The sequence below is a fragment of the Lytechinus pictus genome, chromosome 3 (assembly GCF_037042905.1).
Source record: "Lytechinus pictus isolate F3 Inbred chromosome 3, Lp3.0, whole genome shotgun sequence".
Taxonomy (NCBI): domain Eukaryota; kingdom Metazoa; phylum Echinodermata; class Echinoidea; order Temnopleuroida; family Toxopneustidae; genus Lytechinus; species Lytechinus pictus.
The window spans coordinates 43,407,460-43,429,069 of NC_087247.1; the positions used below are offsets into that span (position 1 = coordinate 43,407,460).

General features: G+C 32.3%; 1 protein-coding gene across 1 annotated transcript; it reads right to left on the minus strand.

Moving 5' to 3' along the window:
• Positions 1–1,774: 1,774 nt before the first annotated feature.
• Positions 1,775–16,255, minus strand: LOC129257180 (store-operated calcium entry regulator STIMATE-like). The gene is made up of 5 exons (XM_054895453.2): positions 16,203–16,255; positions 8,204–8,302; positions 7,209–7,443; positions 6,517–6,600; positions 1,775–5,777 (listed from the first exon to the last, which is right to left on the minus strand). Exons 2-5 carry the CDS (start codon positions 8,233–8,235, stop codon positions 5,502–5,504), a joined length of 627 nt encoding a protein of 208 aa, XP_054751428.2. The 5' UTR covers positions 8,236–8,302; positions 16,203–16,255; the 3' UTR covers positions 1,775–5,501.
• Positions 16,256–21,610: the final 5,355 nt, after the last annotated feature.

Consider the following 21,610-nt stretch of genomic DNA (forward strand, 5'->3'; position numbering starts at 1 on the left):
GTTGAAAACTTGTTGAGAAAGCAATATTTCTCACAGTATATTATTGTATGATTATCATGGACACAATGGGCCATTTCTCATTTGTGCCGATGGATCAATTTATGTTAACCATATTACTGTTGTAAACATTGAGTATGAGGGAATACAAGCAATTAGTCCTGCAATTTGCTTTATAATTCCTAAAATTAAACTGCAGACATGTTAAAAAGATACATTTTTATCTAGTAGATAATATACAGCTGTTCTTAAGTTACGAATTACTTCATGCACGACTGGTGACCCTATCTTGAGCTAATGATATTTCCCTATGTAGCTGACTTAGCACATAAAAACATGCTCCAGTTGTTCTTAAGGTCATGCGTAATGGCTTTATGAAACACCCACAAAGTATATAATATAATTAACACATTTCAATGACACAATCACACTCCACAAAAAAAATTGATAAATTAACCTTGTTCCTGCAAGTGAAAGTTTTGCCAAAAAAAAGGTTTTCCACATTGCCATCATCAAAGCATAACAAAATATATATACCACCTTTTTAGAATTATTAGTATAGGATATATTTTGTAACGAAATATTATTTTCCAAACACAATTATGAAGGCCAAGTATTAAGATCAAACCTAGTGAACCATCTTAAATGATCATTTACGTACTTAAAGACATTCAAATAGAAATTTCACTAATAAGGCAAGAACTAAAATTGAGTTGCAGAAATGTAGCTGACTGAGTAAACTAGAATATTGGTTAAATACATTGACCATTCCTGAGATTAAAATAGATGAAGCTTTTGACCATTATTATCATGCTGAAACAAAACTTTAAAGGATTCATTTTAGAAACTTAGTTGGCACTTAAAAATTTCAATTCTCTGACAATGTTAGTGAAATTAATGGTTTTGATTTGTTGAAAAGCACTAATCACTGATAGTTGCTATGGTGGTAAATGGTATTAAAGAGAATGAGAATAAGAGAGAATTTAGAGTGTAGAAAACCTTAAATAACCTTTTAAAAAGGCCAATGTTTCTATTTTCGTATATTATTCTTAATCATCAATATTCCATTAAGTGAAATGTGATAATGGCTTAAGAAAGCCACCCAATTATTAGTAAAGCAACAATACTAGTTGTGAATGTTGTTACGATTTTTTTTTCAGACCAGAAACACATACGTAACCAGCTCCCTAAATGCAATGGTGCTAAGTTTTCTCTCCTTTTTTGCAGGTTATGTACTGTTTTATGTTTTAGAATACTGTTGGCTTCATAAAATACAACACATCAGGAATACTACTTTTCAGAGAAAAGAATGTCTACTTCTCAAATCACATTTCCTTTAGAAAATGTTTTGTATACAAGCCACCGAGACCCTTGTGTTCTCAACATACTAGTTGTTTTATTGTCTCCAAATGTCATACAGGGGGGTCTAGGGGACTGGGGATAAGGAGCTTTCGCTCATACAGGGTCCTGGACAAGAAACTCTTAATAGTTAATTTCTGTTAATTTAGTTGGAATTTCCAAAACCAAATTTTAAAAAAAATAAATTTCTTCAAATATTTGTATCAATTGATCTTCCTTTTGCCTTTTTATTGTTGGTTGTTGCCCCCCCCCCCTCGACCTATGTGCACTTTAAGGATTTAATTTCATATGTATACAGTGCCCATCAAATAACATTATTATCATTGTTATCACCACCATTATTATCATCATTTATTATAATCATTATCTTTATCAATATTACCATAACAGAGTCCATTTAAGATCACACTTATTCATTGCTTATAATGGCATCCAATTGTATTTACTGCAGAATAGACCCCAAATTCTTGTTTGCCCTGAGAATCATCCAAATGTTCTAATATTCCCCATATGTACCTAAAATAAAATCTACAGCCTTCAACTTGCACTTCAATGTATCATACTTGTTAAAAATATAAATCATTCATGAATCACAATATGTTCTTTGGTACAAAACGTTATAATACAGAACATTTGGGATAGCATACATATTACAACAACAAAAATAGGTAAAGAAAATGGTAATAAAAAGGTCACTAGTATGTCAGAGAACTCAGACAAGACACACTTTTCAAAGGTGAATGAAACCTTAAAAGGAAGTTTAAAAGGAATCGGGTAAGGAATAGGAAAGTTGGGGAGGGGATGGGTGTTTGAAAATGAGATCACAAAAACTGTGTAACTGTAAATCTTGAATTGTCAATTTTTTAGTAGATAAAACAAAAAGAAATTATCTGGGAAACTCCCATTTCCAGAAATGTGTGGTCTTCTTTCGTGCCTCTTTACACTAAGGGTGATAACACAAAGATTAAAACATAGATAGCATAATTATATATGCCTGCCTACATAAAAGAAAAAGATCACTCTGAGTAGAAATTTTAAAGGAGATTCCATTAAATGTTTTGGATTGTAACAAATGGAGAAATTGACCCTATCCTACCTCATGGTGATATCACCCATAGAGTCTATTCAAAATCTCCATTGGTATAGAGAATACAACTTCACACCACTTTTAAACTTTGTATCTTCCTTATTTTTTGTCAGATTTTGTTCAAATTTCACGTATCTGCTTCTCTGACTTTGCTCTTTTCTATCAAATCATCTTTCCATTTGGGTTGGATTATCCTTTAATTAATAATATACTATACACATATCATTGAAATAATGGTCCACCACAATGAGTTTGTCATTATGTCATGCCATTTCTTGATATTTATATGGTTAACATATTTCTGAAATAGACCAGCTTTATTCATTTTTCACCATGTATTAATAGTAAAACATACTGTCTGTCATTATATTTCAGGAGTGCAGACAAAGAGAAATACTGGGAGTAATCTGAAATTGTCAATTATTTTCACTAACCAATTTGTACTTTGCCAATCAGATGGAAGGTTTGCAGAAGCTTATAACAATTATCAGAGAAAATCAATCAGTTTGTTTCATAAAATGCTCCCCAGAATAAAATAATCTAGATTCATATAGTAAACAAACAAATAGTAAATTTGTGAATTATGAAGGTATACGTATATACATGTACATACCCCGGTACACATAAGTAAATGTGTGTATAAATATGGAACTGTATGAGGAAAATAAGATTCTCATTCGCAATGTACGGAATTAATGCCATCAAATTACTAAAGAAATCTATGAAAAGTAAGAAATGGCATTACATAGCTTTACTTTTTATAGTGAGATCATCAATTAATTTCATTACTTAGAGATCACTTTGATAAAACATCACTGATATGAAGAGAGAAAAAAAGTGTCAAATATACAACTCTTATTTTATTCTTAATTGTTTGAGATGTTTTTCATTTCTTGTAGGAGTAATTTTTTTTTATTAAAGCACTTTTAGTATAAATTCCAAGGTATATATACAAATGAATATGAAAGGCATTTTACAAAAATATCCCGACCATCAAGGAATACGTATATTCAATAAATAAAATCATCCTAATATCTATATATTGAAAGATAAAATGAGTTAAATGGCACATAATATATAAACAAGAAATATGAAAGCATGGATTGATAGAATGTCATCATTTGCTGATGCTGAAGCATTAAAATTTTCAGTGCACCATTGCACAAAACATTGAAAAAGAAAATACAATATTGCTAGTACTGCAATTAAATATTGTATCCCCTCTCCATTCATACACTGATACAATACAATCTACTCATTAAATACACACAGTATAATTCATTGACTTGTGGACAGGAGAGGTCATTTTATCTCCCCCCCCCCCCCCCCCTATAAGCTACATCTTAATTAAATTCTATATTTTTAGCTTGCTCCATATACAGAATGATCACCAACAAAACATGTATTGCTTCACACAAATTGGCAAAATATCAATTATATTTATAATTGTGCTTGGAGATGTATACTGCAGCACCAAATTCCAAACATCAAACATCCATATTTGGCAAGCAAACAAAACAGGCTAATTACTACTCAAAAATTGAGAGCCAATTTCATATATAAATACACAGATGTCTTATGAGTGCTATACTCTATAGCTTTCAATAAAAGGGGAGTGGTTATCGCCACACATTTGAAAATATTTGAAGTATGTTTACAAACCAGGCTGCCCATTAATTGCTAACTCCCATAGATATGAAATGGGAAAGTCTACACCAAAAATCAGGACTGACTGCACAGAAACATTGTTTGCGCTAGCAATACACTAACAAAGGCCCTGTTACAACCGGTTATATGGCAGCGATGCTTACAACAATGAATTACTAACACATTGGAACAAATGTTTTCACTTCACAATCCGAAAGATGTGACTGGGCTTACTGTTAGCTTTCTGTTAGGCTAACAACGTTTCTGTGTGGCTGGCACTGGTTGTTACACAGAAGCAGAAGATCAAAACTAAAAATGGATCTTTATGGATGCTTCAAGTTGACATAAAAAGGAAATAAATATCCATAACTTTGGTATCTAAGCAAAGCCTGCATCCTTGATAACATGTTCATTAACATATTAAATCACTAAAATCTTCTGGCTTTTTAAAATCCTCAATTGAAATGCTCCCAAATAGCCTCTTCCATGAACGCGAAATCTCTGCATCCTAAATGGGCCAGTTCGTGTGACGTCACATCATGCCTTTAGTCACCGGCTGTGCACAGAAAACTATGCAAGAGCTGTGGAGAAACTTTTTAATGTGTTTTTAAAAAGGTTGAAAGTTATATAACCCGAAATGCTATGTACAATTATTCATACCATGTATGTAGTTCACACTATGAATAACATTTTGCTGACTTAGATTTGTGAGATATGCCAGCATAATAAGCTGGCTGAAACGTTCAGATGTGACAGCCACGTTCTGGTGTAATAAGTCCCTTAACTATCAAAGTAACTATCTTTGCCAGCCAATCATAACCAAGCTAGGATTCCGTGGATGGCAAAGTTACCAAGATAGTGATATTTATGTAATAGCCAAGATCAGAATACAAATGATTTCATATGTATATGAATCAAATTTTGGACATCTTGTTTTCTTAAATAAAGCTACTGTCTGCTGGGACAATAAATCTCTTAATCCCAAAGAGCCAGATGCTGAGGAGAGTGAGAAAACATTGCCAATGTATTAAGTAACATGATATCCAATGATACAGACTACCCTTTGCTACTGATCCTAAATACATTTACCTCTTAAATATCAGGATTACCATTATTAATAAGTCATATACTAGTACCAACTTCCTGCTAGTACTCTTAGCAGTTTTGTAATACTCAGTTGCTTATCTTCATAGTACAAAATAGAAAAAGCATACTCCTTTTTTGCATATCCAGCACTTTTTGGATATTTGCTTGTCACGCAGGAAAAAACGCGCCTCAAAATAGAATTCTAGTTAAATGGCGCTATATAAATGCCTATTATTATTAATGACATTTTACATGTTTTCTTAACACTTTTCTGAGTAATGCAATGCAATATATAAAAAATCATTGAAGTCAGTATCCTAAATCCCTATAAATAATTTTCTTTTATTCTCTTCATACTCGATCTCTCTTCTTCTGAATCTCTGACTAATAATGATCCGTTTGACGACCTTGTGTCATCATCGTCACATGACACAAGTACCTCTGACTCGGATCCATCTGATGACTTTGCTGGCACACTCCGGTAGTAATGCACTCTTGGCCTTCTGTCTTTCCCATTTGAACCATGACCCTCCTTGCCGTAACCTTTCAACTTTGACCTCTTTCCCATTAAGAAGTTATCTACCACCCAGAACATTATCGTCTGTGAAGAAAACAAATAATCATCATTAAACATTGTCTTGTCAATCCTACAATCCTTCATCATGTAAGTTGTCACATATATTTAAAAATTTCATGAAAAAAATCAAGGTAATTATGAGGGAAGCTTTGAATTGATCTTCTGTGGGATAATGGTAATATTTTAAAGAAATGAAAACAGACCATTTTTTAACTCACAGAATGAGCCACTTTACTCTCCCTTTCCTCCTTGGCAGCTGGGGACACCTTGAGGCTTGTAGCAAATACTAAGGCCAAATTTATCACCCTAATCCTCATTAAGATTCATTTCTAATTTATTTATTTTTTCATTCATTCTATAATTAGCCCAGTAGAGAACATTAAATTTTGTTTAGCTTGACATCATAACTGCACTCTCTGGTAGAAACAAGGAATGATTCATAAAGCTACATGTATTTGTAACTTATGCATAACTTCAAGCATGATCGGAGCATGTCTTTGGGTACTAAATCAGATTCTAAATAATATTTATTCCCTTCGGATAAAGCTGAAATCTGATGGGGTTTTGTGTGTGTGTTAAGCGGCATCTGAATTCTCCTTATAAATCATTAGTCAAAAGTTTGATTAGGGTAATACGACTTTTACTCCATATTTATTGAAACATAAGAAAAAATTTTGCTAATCTCATTAGCACAAGAACATGTCACCAATTCTTCATATTACAGTCATAAGTGACTTATAAACAACCTAAGAGGTTTACTTACATTGACTATGAATGGTATGACAAGCATCACCAATGTTAATTCTACTTTAGGACTATGTATAGGACTCAACAACACATCAGCAACCTGTAAGCAAAGCAAATTAAAAAATAACAAATAACAAACACTATGGCTTCTTCAAAGATACAACACACATTTGATATACCAGTGCCTGCTGGAAGATAGCAGATTGCTGGTTTGCTTGAAATTTTGCAAGAAATTTTGTATTGCTTTACTCTTCCGTATCCCAATGTATGCACCTTATGCCAATGATTTAGTATCTGTTTATCTGAAGAAATAAAATGTCTTACTTTTTTCAATCCTCAAAAACAAAAAAGGTGCACATTGCTCGCTTTGGAATACATGGGCGTAAATACATGACGTCATCCTATTCAAGTGGGGTAGATGGAACAATAGTTCATCCCCCCTAACAATAAGTTTACTGCTTAGATTTACACCAGTGTTGGAATACAACATCAATCTACTGGAATAAAAAATGTAACATTTTGTTTCATATATGAAACGGTGAATGACAATGTAACAACTATACCTATGGAAACTTCCAGCTTTTATTCTCAAAGGTACTGGAATTTATAAACTTCTTACTGACTGCTACAAGAGTTAATTCTTAAAATACTTAATAATTTATTTTCTACTGAAAACTACAAAACAAATATGATATCATAATGCATCACCTTTGTCCAGAATGGAATAGTTGTAAGTAGAGTAATGCCAATTTTTTCGATGATAACAATGATTATGAAGACACCGCATTGTCCAATCCAAGCATCGTATTTGGGAGGATCTCCATACTCTCCGAACATCAACGATTTACATGCACACCTTATCACTATCTTTTGGACAATTCTAACTTGTAAGTAGATGAACAAGAGCCCAGCCGTTGAGTCCAATAAAAAGTATATCACATACCTGTGTTAAAGTACAAAAGGGAAAGGAGGGGAACAGGAGGGGTGACATGAGCAGAGGAACAAGAAAACAGATATATAAATGATGAAATAATCATAAGCTTAAGATTGCAAAGTATAATTACAAGATAAACATATCGCAATTATCCTTTTTTTCTAATAGCAATGTAAGGTATTATTTTGTAGAAATAAGTGATCACAAAAATAAATAATTTGAGCCTTTTTAAAGTTTAACAATTTGCTTTTGCTAGGAACTGACTGTGTCCTACAAAGTAGCTGGTATACAGGAAGTACATGTAAATAGCATTGCCAAGTCAGATCTTATATTCTTTCATTCAAACATTTGCAAATTTTTTTTCTTCATCACTCTGTTAGTGTTACTTTTAATTGGGAACTGCAATTAAACACATTGGCTGATTTTATTCCAATTTACTTTCCAAACCAATGACTAGATAAGTTCCATCAAATGTGTTGTGCAGTACATCAAGAAAAGATGATACAAAAGTGTTGGAAAACAGACGATGAGCAGATACAGTGGTGCCCAAATGTTGGTGAACCACATCACTTTCTGCCATGTTTTAGATATTTAATTGCGAAGTCAGGTGATAAAATATAACAAACTTAAATAGTTTGTTTCTCTGGACTCGCTGAACATTGTAGTGATGTTGTCTACATTCAACATAAAGGAGTGCATTTTGTGGTGAGGTTCACTAACTTTGAGGCACAACTATACATGATTTAATTTCTGTATTTTATTATCTTACCAAGTACAGGCATCACCTCTTAAGGAAATCATTGACAAAAGAATGTTGATAACATGAATCAAGCCAGCACCAAGAGCTTGCTTTGAGGTATCAAAGAACCTGCATGAATATAAAGAAATACAAGTTAAGTCAAATTAAACACATTTCAAGGTTTAATGAACATTTTATATGACTTCTGGGATAACATATTGTAAACAGAGTATCTATCTCATGACAAGTTTGTAGTGAAAATGCACTCCATGATTTTGGTGACAACAGCTTCATGTAGCCTAACAAAAATTTATAGTAACATAGACCTGACATGTACAAATCTACAGTAACTGAATTGATACAAGAAAATGGAAATCACAAGTATGCATAAAGCACCAAGCATACTGGAAGGCACACATGAAATGTATGTGTGTTTTATATTAAACCTTTCATTTGAAATGAAGAAAAACACAAATATGAAACTGATTCAGGGTACTGAAATCTTATTTCTACAAGAACTTAGATACGTGGTCATATTCTCAAAAAAATGTCAATGTAATAAGTGCATTTATCATTTTGTGTGATGCATACAGCTGTAAAAATATAGTTGATATAAATACACACAATTGATACTTTGGATGCAAATACATGTAGTTCCGAGCAAGTACATATATATACATCAGAATTTTAAATATGTTATATGCACAGCTGTGTAATGTTAATTAGTAATGTGAGTTGTAAAATTATGAACATTATGGACACTTGAAATATGAATAGAATATTTGCAATAAAGTTTTTATGAATTATATTAAAGCTTTTCTGCGTGAATATAAATGCATATCATAATTATACTGCTCTGTGAGAGCCTCATTAATCACATCAAGTTGACAAAAATTCAATATACATGTACATGTATGCCAAGAGATTATGTACGTATGTAGACTTTTCTTAATTCAGACAGACAGTGTCCCAACAGTGTAACCAATCCATATACAGCTCAATAACTTCAACAGTATGCAGTGACAGCCTCAAGTTTCAATTAAGATGTTTGTGAGATACAGCAGTTAATTGGATTGTCAGTTCAATAATCCTATCATGGTAGACAGTCTGCTGACATTTGGAATCCAATTTTAGGCAATGCAATAAATAGTGGTAAGCTACAGGCATACAATGATTGCAATCAATTCATCCATGTATACAGCGTGCATGAACTAACTATACAAATAGCGAATAGACATGAGTGCGATGGAGCGAGATTTCGCATGAGTTGAATAGAGTGTCTATTTCTTTCACCAAATGTGAAATATCGCATCATTGCGCGAATAAGAATATTTGCTACAGTATTTGTTTTGTAAAACGCCACGGAAGTTTGCGAGAATACAAATAATAATCAAGTTTATCCTCTGCTAATCTATAACAAGTGGAATGCCTCTGGCGGTCTCACCTGCATCACGCGATTCATTATAGCAGCAGTGCTGAATTTGAAATCTACTACAAAATAATTATTCACAAAATAACACCATTCATGTAATGATAAAATACTACGTTCATTGACATTTGACCTTGATCATGTGACCTAAAACTTGTCAGTGATACTTGATCACCCCTATATCCACATTTTATACACTATATCTATAAACTTTGAAAGTTATGACAGCAGTCTAATAATTACCTCTAAAATGGCCAAAGTTCAATGACCTTTGACTCTGGTCATGTGACCTGAAACTTGCATGAGATGTTCAGTGATACTTGATGACTCTTATGTCCAAGTTTTATGAACAAGACCAATATACTTACAGAGTTATAATGGTAATTCAACAAATACCCTCAATACGGCCAAAGTCCATTGACCTTTGACCTTGGTCATGTGACCTGAAACTCGCACAAGATGTTCAGTGATACTTGGTTACTCTTATGACCTTAATAAATGACCTTTGACCTTGGTCATGTGACCTGAAACTCGGACGGGATGTTCAAAGATACTTGATTACTCTTATGTCTAAGTTTCATGAATCAGATCCATAAACTTTCAAAGTTATGATAGTAATTCAATGGCCAAAGTTCATTGACCTTTGACGTTGGTCGTGTGACCTGAAATTTGCACAGGATATTCAGTGATACTTGATTAAAGGGCACGTCCACCCCAGAAAAATTTTGATTTTTAATCAATATAGATAAATTAAACAAGCATAACACTGAAAATTTCATCAAAATCGGATGTAAAATAAAAAAGTTATGACATTTTAAAGTTTTCACAAAACAGTGATATGCACAACTCAGTGATATGCAAATGAGAGAGTTGATGATGTCACTCACTCACTGTTTCTTTTGTTTTTTTTTTTATTATTTGAATTATACAATATTTCAATTTTCTTAGATTTGACAATAAGGTCCCTCTTGGTTGGACCACAATATGTTCAAACAATGGTAATTCCACGTTTTCATGGAGAAATGAAACCTTGTTTCTCATGACAATAAGGAGAAAATGGAAATATTTCATATTTCATATAATAAAATACAAAAGAAATAGTGAGTGGGTGATGTCATCAGTCCCCTCATTTGCATACCGACCTGGATGTGCGTATAACTGTTATGTGAAATTAAGCGAAACTTTAAAATGTCATAACTTTCTTATTTTACATCCGATTTTGATGAAATTTTCAGTGCTATGCTTGATGGATTTTTCTCTTCTTATTCAAATCAACTTTTTGTTGGGGTGGACTTGTCCTTTAACCTTATGTCCAAGTTTTATGAACTAGACCAATAAACTTTCAAAGTTATGATAGTAATTCAACAAATACCCCCAATTTGGCCAAAGTTCATTGACCCTAAATGACCTTTGACCTTGGTCATGTGACCTGAAACTCAGGCAGAATGTTCAGTAATACTTGATTAACCTTATGGCCAAGTTTCATGAACTAGGTCCATATACTTTCTAAGTTATACCGTCATCTCAAAAACTTAACCTTCGGTTAAGATTTGGTGTTGACGCCGCCGCCACCGCCGTCGGAAAAGCGGCGCCTATAGTCTCACTCTGCAATGCAGGTGAGACAAAAATAAAGAGAGAATTTTTTTAAAGCAAAAGTAAAGTCCCTCAAACGCGCATCTGATTTGCAATGACAATGCGAATTTAGCCAGTAAACCCTGCGCGTCTGCAATTAAGCGCATGCAATGCGTTGAATCTCAATTTTGTATAGTGATGTCACCTTTTCTTGACCCGTGCAATGGTACATTATGGACGGTACATTTTGGATAATACGTCATGTGTGCAACGGTATGAATGTTTGACAATCACCCTCCCATTTTCTCATGTACAACAAGCTAAGTTAGCGTTGTACAATATAAACTATTTGTCTATTTTTGTCTTACACTATTGTGTACAGTACATGTGCATAGAGAAATCTTTCAGGACTACAGAAATCCATTTGAATTAGTTGAAATTTGACTTTTAGAAGTAAAAAAACAAAAACATGCTTTGCACAACCTAGTCTAAAAAGTTTATTTTGACTTGGGCAATTACTCAATTTCAAGAAGCTCTAATTAAGCAGACTGTAGCTGTAACTTGTCACATTAGTCAGGCAATTTAGAAAGAAGTTTTCAACTACGCCAAACATCCAAAGGGTTGCGTAAACTGGACCCGACCTTTTCTCAATGGTAACGTTATGCGATTGCCCGATCAGAAACAATAACCCAATGTGATGGCCCTGGTGATGGCACAAGCCTTATTTTGGGGAAGGGCTAATAAACTTAACCAAGTAAAGGTATCCTGTTGAAATGTATATAAAGTCTATTATAAATTCTATTATCATTGCAAGAAAAAAGTACAGAAAGAAAAACAAAGCAGTGTCTGAAATACGATTCATTGTATACACTTGTATGAGGCGCCGAATGTACCAATATTATATAGAACAATTATTTGTTATATATTCATTATTTATTAAATAATAACTATTATTTATATATAATTTACATTTTATTTGTAAATAACTACTATTATATAAAATATCATTTCTAATTATTTATATATAATTCCAAGTAATACTTCATTATTTGTAAATAATAATAGTTCGACATTCCATTATTTATAAATAATGATTATTTGTTTTTCATTATCTATAAATAATGATTATTTGTTTTTCATTATTTATAAATAATGATTATTTGTTTTTCATTATTTACAAATAATGATTATTTGTTTTTCATTATTTATAAATAATGATTATTTGTTTTTCATTATTTATAAATAATGATTATTTGTTTTTCATTATTTACAAATAATGATTATTTGTTTTTCATTATTTATAAATAATGATTATTTGTTTTTCATTATTTACAAATAATGATTATTTGTTTTTCATTATTTATAAATAATGATTATTTGTTTTTCATTATTTATAAATAATTTGTTGAGTTTTCCATTATTTATAAATAATGATTATTTGTTAAATAATGAAAACGTCTACTTCATTATTTATAAATAATTTTTTCGAGTGCACCATTATTCTCATTATTTATAAATAATCATTATTTAATGTTCGAGTTTTCCATTATTTATAAATAAAGATTATTTGTTAAATAATGAAATATCTACTTCATTATTTATAAATAATAATTTTGTTTCAATATCCCATTAATCATTATTTATAAACAATTTTTACAGTTTGCCATTATATACAAATAATCATTATTTATATACAAATAACCATTATTTATTAAATAATGCCATTATTTATTAAATAATGCCATTATTTATTAAATAATGCCATTATTTATTAAATAATGGAAAACTCGCTATAACATGCAAATGTGGGACCGCCCATGATATGAATATTCATGATGCGATTTCCTTTTTCGTGATTTTTCTTCACAAATTTTTGTCCATTTCCTCTTCATAATGACATTTCTTGAAGCAATTTTCTAGGGATATGGTCTGATTGTAATATTCTTCATTTTCTATATAACTTCGTCTTCGTAGAAATATCAAAAAGTGTAATTTTATACGATTTTTCCTACAGTTCACAATCCCCATAGGCGCGCGTGTACGGTAGGGACAACCGGTGAATCGACGGAGTGCTCTTCATCGAAATACTACGTTGGTTGGTCCCCGGAAGTGGCGGGCGGAATTTAGCCCGAATCCTCGATGGAAGTCGATCAAGTGCATATGAGCTGAGAGAGTGAAATATCAGTGTACTTGTACAGGCCCTTCTACTTTTTATAAATATTTCTTGTTGCTTTTTTTGTTTAGTTAATTTTTCCTGGTGTAGAGATAAGTTTCAGTTCTAATAATGCACTTCAAATACATTTTGGAGTGTCTGTTTGAGGCGTTTGGGGTGATTTCACCCTGGCCCCAAAATGCTCGCAACGACAATACGGGGGCATGATGACCCCTAAATTTTTAAAAACTTATTTTTCTATTGAAAATTATCACAAAATTCACCAAAAGTGTGCACGAAAGCCTTCGTATTTCACTTTTAAAACTCCAAAAAGTGCCCAAATGACAAGCTTGGTCGCTTCGCTGTGTCGCTTTCAACTTGAAAACGTTTACGCGTCTGCTTCCCCCCCCCCCCTCCTCCGAAAGAAATTATGTATACGGCCATGCTCTAAAGAGCCTGGCACATTGATTTATGTATACTTCATTTTCATTATTTTTATCTCATTATCATCATGGCCTTACGCAGAATTTTTTCCGGGGGGGGGGTGGGGGGAGCAGGACGCGCGTAAACTTTCTCATAAAAATCTTGAAAAAGCGAAGCGACCAAGCTTGTCATTTGAGCTTGGTCGCGTCGCTGTCTCGCTTTCAAGATTTTTTTGAGAAACTTTACGCGCGTCCTAGCTGCTCCCCCCCCCCCCCCGGTAAAAATTCTGTGTAAGGCCATGATGATAATGTGATAAAAATAATGAAAATGAAAAGTACATATAAATCAATGTGCCATATGCTCTTTTGAGCATGGCCGTTCACAGAATTTCTTTCGGGGGGTGCGGGCAGACGCGCGTAAACGTTCTCAAGTTGAAAGCGAGACAGCGAAGCGACCAAGCTTGTCATTTGGGCTTGGTCCCGTGGCTGTCTCGCTTTCAAGATTTTTTTGAGAAAGTTTACGCGCGTCATGCTCCGGCCCCGGCCCCCCTGGAAAAAATTCTGCGTAAGGCCATGTTGATAATGAGATAAAAATAATGAAAATGAAAGTATACATAAATCAATGTGCCAGGCTCTTTAGAGCATGGCCGTATACAGAATTTCTTTCGGAGGAGGGGGGGGGGGGGGGGGGAAGCAGACGCGTAAACGTTCTCAAGTTGAAAGCGACACAGCGAAGCGACCAAGCTTGTCATTTGGGCACTTTTTGGAGTTTTAAAAGTGAAATACGAAGGCTTTCGTGCACACTTTTGGTGAATTTTGAGATAATTTTCAATAGAAAAATAAGTTTTTAAAAATTTAGGGGTCATCATGCCCCCGTATTGTCGTTGCGAGCATTTTGGGGCCAGGGTGAAATCGCCCCAAACGCCTCAAACAGACACTCCAAAATGTATTTGAAGTGCATTATTAGAACTGAAACTTATCTCTACACCAGGAAAAATTAACTTAACAAAAAAAGCAACAAGAAATATTTATAAAAAGTAGAAGGGCCTGTACAAGTACACTGATATTTCACTCTCTCAGCTCATATGCACTTGATCGACTTCCATCGAGGATTCGGGCTAAATTCCGCCCGCCACTTCCGGGGACCAACCAACGTAGTATTTCGATGAAGAGCACTCCGTCGATTCACCGGTTGTCCCTACCGTACACGCGCGCCTATGGGGATTGTGAACTGTAGGAAAAATCGTATAAAATTACACTTTTTGATATTTCTACGAAGACGAAGTTATATAGAAAATGAAGAATATTACAATCAGACCATATCCCTAGAAAATTGCTTCAAGAAATGTCATTATGAAGAGGAAATGGACAAAAATTTGTGAAGAAAAATCACGAAAAAGGAAATCGCATCATGAATATTCATATCATGGGCGGTCCCACATTTGCATGTTATAGCGAATTTTCCATTATTTAATAAATAATGGCATTATTTAATAAATAATGGCATTATTTAATAAATAATGGCATTATTTAATAAATAATGGCATTATTTAATAAATAATGGTTATTTGAAATAATGATTATTTGTATATAATGGCAAACTGTAAAAATTGTTTATAAATAATGATTAATGGGATATTGAAACAAAATTATTATTTATAAATAATGAAGTAGATATTTCATTATTTAACAAATAATCTTTATTTATAAATAATGGAAAACTCGAACATTAAATAATGATTATTTATAAATAATGAGAATAATGGTGCACTCGAAAAAATTATTTATAAATAATGAAGTAGACGTTTTCATTATTTAACAAATAATCATTATTTATAAATAATGGAAAACTCAACAAATTATTTATAAATAATGAAAAACAAATAATCATTATTTGTAAATAATGAAAAACAAATAATCATTATTTATAAATAATGAAAAACAAATAATCATTATTTATAAATAATGAAAAACAAATAATCATTATTTATAAATAATGAAAAACAAATAATCATTATTTGTAAATAATGAAAAACAAATTATCATTATTTATAAATAATGACAAACAAATAATCATTATTTATAAATAATGAAAAACAAATAATCATTATTTGTAAATAATGAAAAACAAATAATCATTATTTATAAATAATGAAAAACAAATAATCATTATTTATAAATAATGGAATGTCGAACTATTATTATTTACAAATAATGAAGTATTACTTGGAATTATATATAAATAATTAGAAATGATATTTTATATAATAGTAGTTATTTACAAATAAAATGTAAATTATATATAAATAATAGTTATTATTTAATAAATAATGATTATATAACAAATAATTGTTCTATATAATATTGGTACATTCGGCGCCTCATACACTTGTGCCAACGATTCAGGTACCCACAATAACAACAGTCAATATTTTTAATTTTTATCATACTTACCATATCTTCCATGGCCTTCTCTCGCCCTTGGGTTCTCTGAGTCTTTTAACTGTAAACAAAAATTGGTAAATTCAAGGTAAATTAATACTTCATTCATGAATTCACCCTTAAATAAATTGAAATGTAATTTGTTGTATTTATAGTTTTGTCTACGAACTGTTTTCAGCAATTTTCTTGTCTGTTGTACAGCCAGCTACAAAATTATTAATTTCATAACTACATTTTTGACACGCAAATATGGTCTCAAAATACGATGAGCAAGATTAAAGAAAAATAATTCATGAAACATGGTGTTTACAAGTTTAGAGCATATCCCATTACAAATTTGTCAGAAAAAAAAGGGCACTGATCTGTGACATTTGATAGAGTATATATGAATTTTGAGAAATTGAAATTGAAGAAGTTACATTAAGTATGAAAAAATTGTGTATCCAGCAGAAGTGAGTACATCTCCTCATAGAGCTGAGGTACACAGCTTTCATAAGGTCAAGATAAATTAACTTAAAATTGGCAATTTGATTTTCACATCTGAAAAAAGAAGGGCTTCAATATGCAATGACAACTATATTTTTGTAGGCAATCATAAAGTGATTTGCAAGCAATGCCCAACAAAGAAAAGACATATGGGCTATTCCACGGTTACTCACGTTACATTTGGAGACACCTTGACTCATACTTGGAGCTGTAACTCCATTATTATTAAAAGGAACTAAACATCTCTTTATCACAACAAAGTACACAGTCTGACTATCCTTTGTATAAAACAAAACTTGGGAAATTTTATTATGCTCCTGGAAAATCTTTGAAATGTGTCAGTTACTCACGTTACATGATTTGGACATGCATAAAATGAAAAGTCGACATAAGTGAAAAGTGTCCTCATACAAGGCTTTTATGAAAGTTGATTATATCCATTTCAAAGAAGTATATTAGGGAGACAAACTTTGTATATAATTAAAAAAATAAAGAACACATGGTTTTTAATAGGGGTTCAGATAAAGTGGTTACTCACGTTACGGTTACTCACGTTACATTTTGTCCATGTATGTTCAACAACATAAATGTCACTAAAAATTCAATAATGTGTGTAAAATTCATGTTTCTGTTTCTGTAATAATATGAGTAGGATTTCAGACACCAGTTTATGTTTAAAGTTAACATTCTGAATAAGTTTCCTTCTCTCTTTTACTTATTGGTCAGTATATTGGTAATGTATTCACTAAACTGTACGAGATCTGGCTTGGGCTGTGTAAATCCAAAAATGGAAAACCCTCAACATCAATTAAAGAACCAGCTATGAGTATAGGCAAACACAATTAAAATGTACAGTTCAGATGGGCTATACAGTACAAAGATACATTGAGCTTCCATTTCTCTCTGTGTCATTTTAACCTGCATAATTTTGACTGTACTATACAGCTGATTAAAAAAAAGTGTCTGTGAATTTAGAGTGTCCGCTATTATTAGCAATAGACGGTGGATCTAGTTTCTTTGACATGAAGAATGTCAGTATTATTGATCCTTGCAGAATGATTGTCCAAAAAAAATTAGATCCCGATACATGTACATCAACACTGGTAAATGAAAAAAAAGCTAGAAACTGAACCAATCACACCGTCATATCAGGTTTAGAAAAGGAGCAGGTTCTTCAAAGTCAATGCAAATTCTGTTTTCAACCAAAAATCATAAATGTATGATTATTTTTAGTTCTGCTGGTCTAAATGTATTTATTTTATGCCATTTATGATCTCAGAAGAGTACCCAACAAATTTCATTGAAAAAACGATGAAAAACAAAAGGTCCCCAAAAACATGGAAATACATAAGAAATTGTAAAAAACAATAAAATAAATAAGAAATTGATCTGATATCGCAATTTTTTTTCAAGTACATTTGCTAGGAACACCAAAAAGAGTTTTTATACCAAAAATTGGAACAATTGGAGCTTTATTTAGGGAGTAAGAGGGAAAAGTATGATTTCGCTTACTAATTACGCATAAATTAGCAAAATCGCTTAATACCGATTTGCATGAAATAAATTACTGTACAGTTTTGTAGATTATGTCCAAGACAACCTGGGTGCCAATTTTCGGCGCGATCGCGTGGCCAATGGCCGAGATCTCAAGGGGGGGGGGGGCTTGGGAGCCCCCCCCCCCCCCAGTCATATGAACTCCCAAAATACCCCTGCCTAGATAGGGTTAAGGGCATTCAATGTATTGTTCAAAGACTCTTTAAAGTTTGGTTAAGCTAAGCTTTGAGTCTTACTAATGCACTCTCGCATTGAGAATACTTCTACTATAGTATTCAATTTTTTGTGTGATTGTATGACCACTGATATTTTGATGAAAAAAGAGTCACATCAAAGAGGTGTACCCTCATTTTGCTTTTAATTAATCAAAAGTAACTTCACAACTAACCATGAGACTTAAAACTTAATATCCCACAGAAAATGTTACCTAACTTCGTAATTTTTACTGGTTACTCACGTTACATGATGGTTACTCACGTTACACAGTTACTCACGTTACAGTTTTTCTTCATCATTTTTATAAAAATTTGTATTTTTTAATGATTTTGATAGTCATCACCATGTCAAAGATTGTTTGAAGGAAGAGAATTTAAAATCCCACCAATTAACTGAAGAATTTTTCTCTCAGAAAACAAAGTCATTTTTTTTGGTTACTCACGTTACATCACCTAAGCAGGTTGCAATATTTATTTTTGAACGAGTACTACAAATTTAATTGAAAATCTGTTGTGTATTTTAAGTAATTTTACTCTTCTAAACTTCAGAAATATATAAAGTGGTATGATGTTGCAATAAAAAAATGGTAATAAGGCATATTTAATTTTTCACTATATTTCTTGTATTTTGGTACAGAATGGAAGACACAACTTTTGACCATTTTTATCCAAAGTATACATATGAAAATAATCTTTTTATTTCTTGTTCCTGAAACTATCAAGTATGAAGGACTTAAAGTATTTAAAAATTCAAGAAAATATTGAATTTGAATTTTTAAGCTCATGTCCACCAACCTATGGAATTGCCCATATGAAAATTCTTTATTAATGCTTCACAACTCACAAGAACTTAAAAAAACTTGTATCATCGCCTCCATGTTGAATTTATTAATTACATTGATACATAAAGGGCTAAAATAAACCCAAGGTCATCCAACATGGCCTAAATGCCCACTTGAACAGCCTTTAAGTTTTCTTATTTTAAATTCTACCCATTAGTGTTGTATAAAACATTGCCCTTTTGAAAAGTGGTATTGTTGTAACAAAAATGATATTTAGTAACAATGAGATATTTTAAGAAGGCTGTTCAGTTCACTCAAAACAACTTTCTGAATAAACAACGATAAACCCAAACTACAACAAATTTCCTATATAAAAAAATTCATGTACATGTAAACATTTTAACCCATACTTCACACTAAACGGCACAATAATGCATGGATTTATTATCAGGATAGAAGCTTCATGCATGGTGTAGGCCTGATGAAAAGGTTGTGGAACATGAACATTTACATACATGTAAATTTACTGACTTAAGCAGATTGAATCTCTTGACAGTTAATTCTCTGTGACAATTTGAATATTAATCATAAACCTCCAGCGTTGTCTCTCTGCAGTCTGCAATGTTTGCATTTTTCCTTATTAAAAATGGTATTTTCTTTAATACTGTAAGTAATTTGAGCACTTATCTTACAAATTTAGTTATTGGATATCAGACAACTGGTTATATCTCCTAACATTTTCAGCTCAAGCTCTGCTTGAGTAACAGTTTTATATGAAAAAAGCGATATATTTTATTTTTGATTGGGTGCCGATCAAACACCAAATTTGTTCAACAAAACATATTTTTAATTTATACCCTCCACACAGTACATAAATATTCATACGACCCAATCATAAACTTGAATAAATCCATGCACTTTTAGCATATATACCAAAACTTAAAATGTTGGCTTTGATACTTAACAACTGTACACTAATATTTACACATACTATGCACTCAGTGCATAGACTGCAGGCATAGTCTGCAGGCACAGACCCTGATTGAAACTTTGATCATGGACCTACTACATAGTGTAGTACATGTAGGTCCATGCTTTGATCAAAAAGTGTGTCTCCATGCAAAGACTAGCACATAAAAAACTTGCGAGAGGTCCTTCAGAACACATGGCATGAGTAGGCTGCAATTCAGACCCTTTACTCGAGTGAAGGGTTTGCCCAGCAGACTACTCAGTGCAGGCTAGTATAAATTTATTAACTGGAGTTCCCCATAATCAGGATACAGGTACATGTATGTACACAGACATATTTCATGTATTTATAGACATTTGCAAACCACAAACCACAAACTGCATCTGTGCATTGTGCTGTCACAGATAAAAAGTGTCATACAGGGTGTATGAGCAAAGCCATAGGCCTATAGGTTTAATGCTGGAGAAGTCTGTTAAATCCTCATGAATGTTATCATTATTTATGTGAATGTTGTATGTAGATGTGTGGATTCATGTAGTAGGTCAATGGCGCAATTAACATTCAGTGGATTTCCAGTAGAAAACAGTGGAGGGCAAACAAAGGAACAAAAAGAAAATTACTGATGAATTCTACAATTCCACAATGATGATATTAACTCATTGGTAAAGACTTCAATCAAGAGTTTGTAGATATTATAGCCTATCCAAACCACCAAGACATTGGACGCCCTATCGATTGGCCTTCACGCCCCTCTTACTGGTCATGTGTACACTTATGCCATTTTTAATGTTTCACATTTTAAAGGGATGGTCCAGGCTGGAGATATTTATATCTCAATAAAAAGAGTAAAATTCAAAGAGCATATTGCTGAAAATTTGATCAAAATCGGATAACAAATAACAAAGTTATTGAATTTAAGATTTGCATAATTCCGGTGAAACAGTTCTAGGGATGTGTTCATGAATATTCATTAGGTGGGCTGATGAAGTCATCATTTTTTTATATGAAATTAGGTTTATTCAAAAAATTTCTACCAAGAACTATAACAATTGAATTGACAACTGATTAAATGCATTAGTTATTTATTGCCGCAACATATTTCATCATAATGGAGACATATCATTAACACATGTATGAAAAAATGAAGCAGTTATGATTTCATGTAATAACATTTAAGAAAAAGGAAAAGTGGGGATGTGACATCATCAGCCCACTTAATGAATATTCATGACGATGTGCATATAACTGTTTTCACAAAATATTGATGAAGTTAAAAATTCAATAACTTCGTTATTTGTTATCAAAATTTAAGAAATTTTCAACATATTGCTCTGTGAAGTTTACTCTATTTATTCAGATATAAATATTTTCAGCCCGGACCACCCCTTTTTCTGAAAGATTGTACATGTAGCT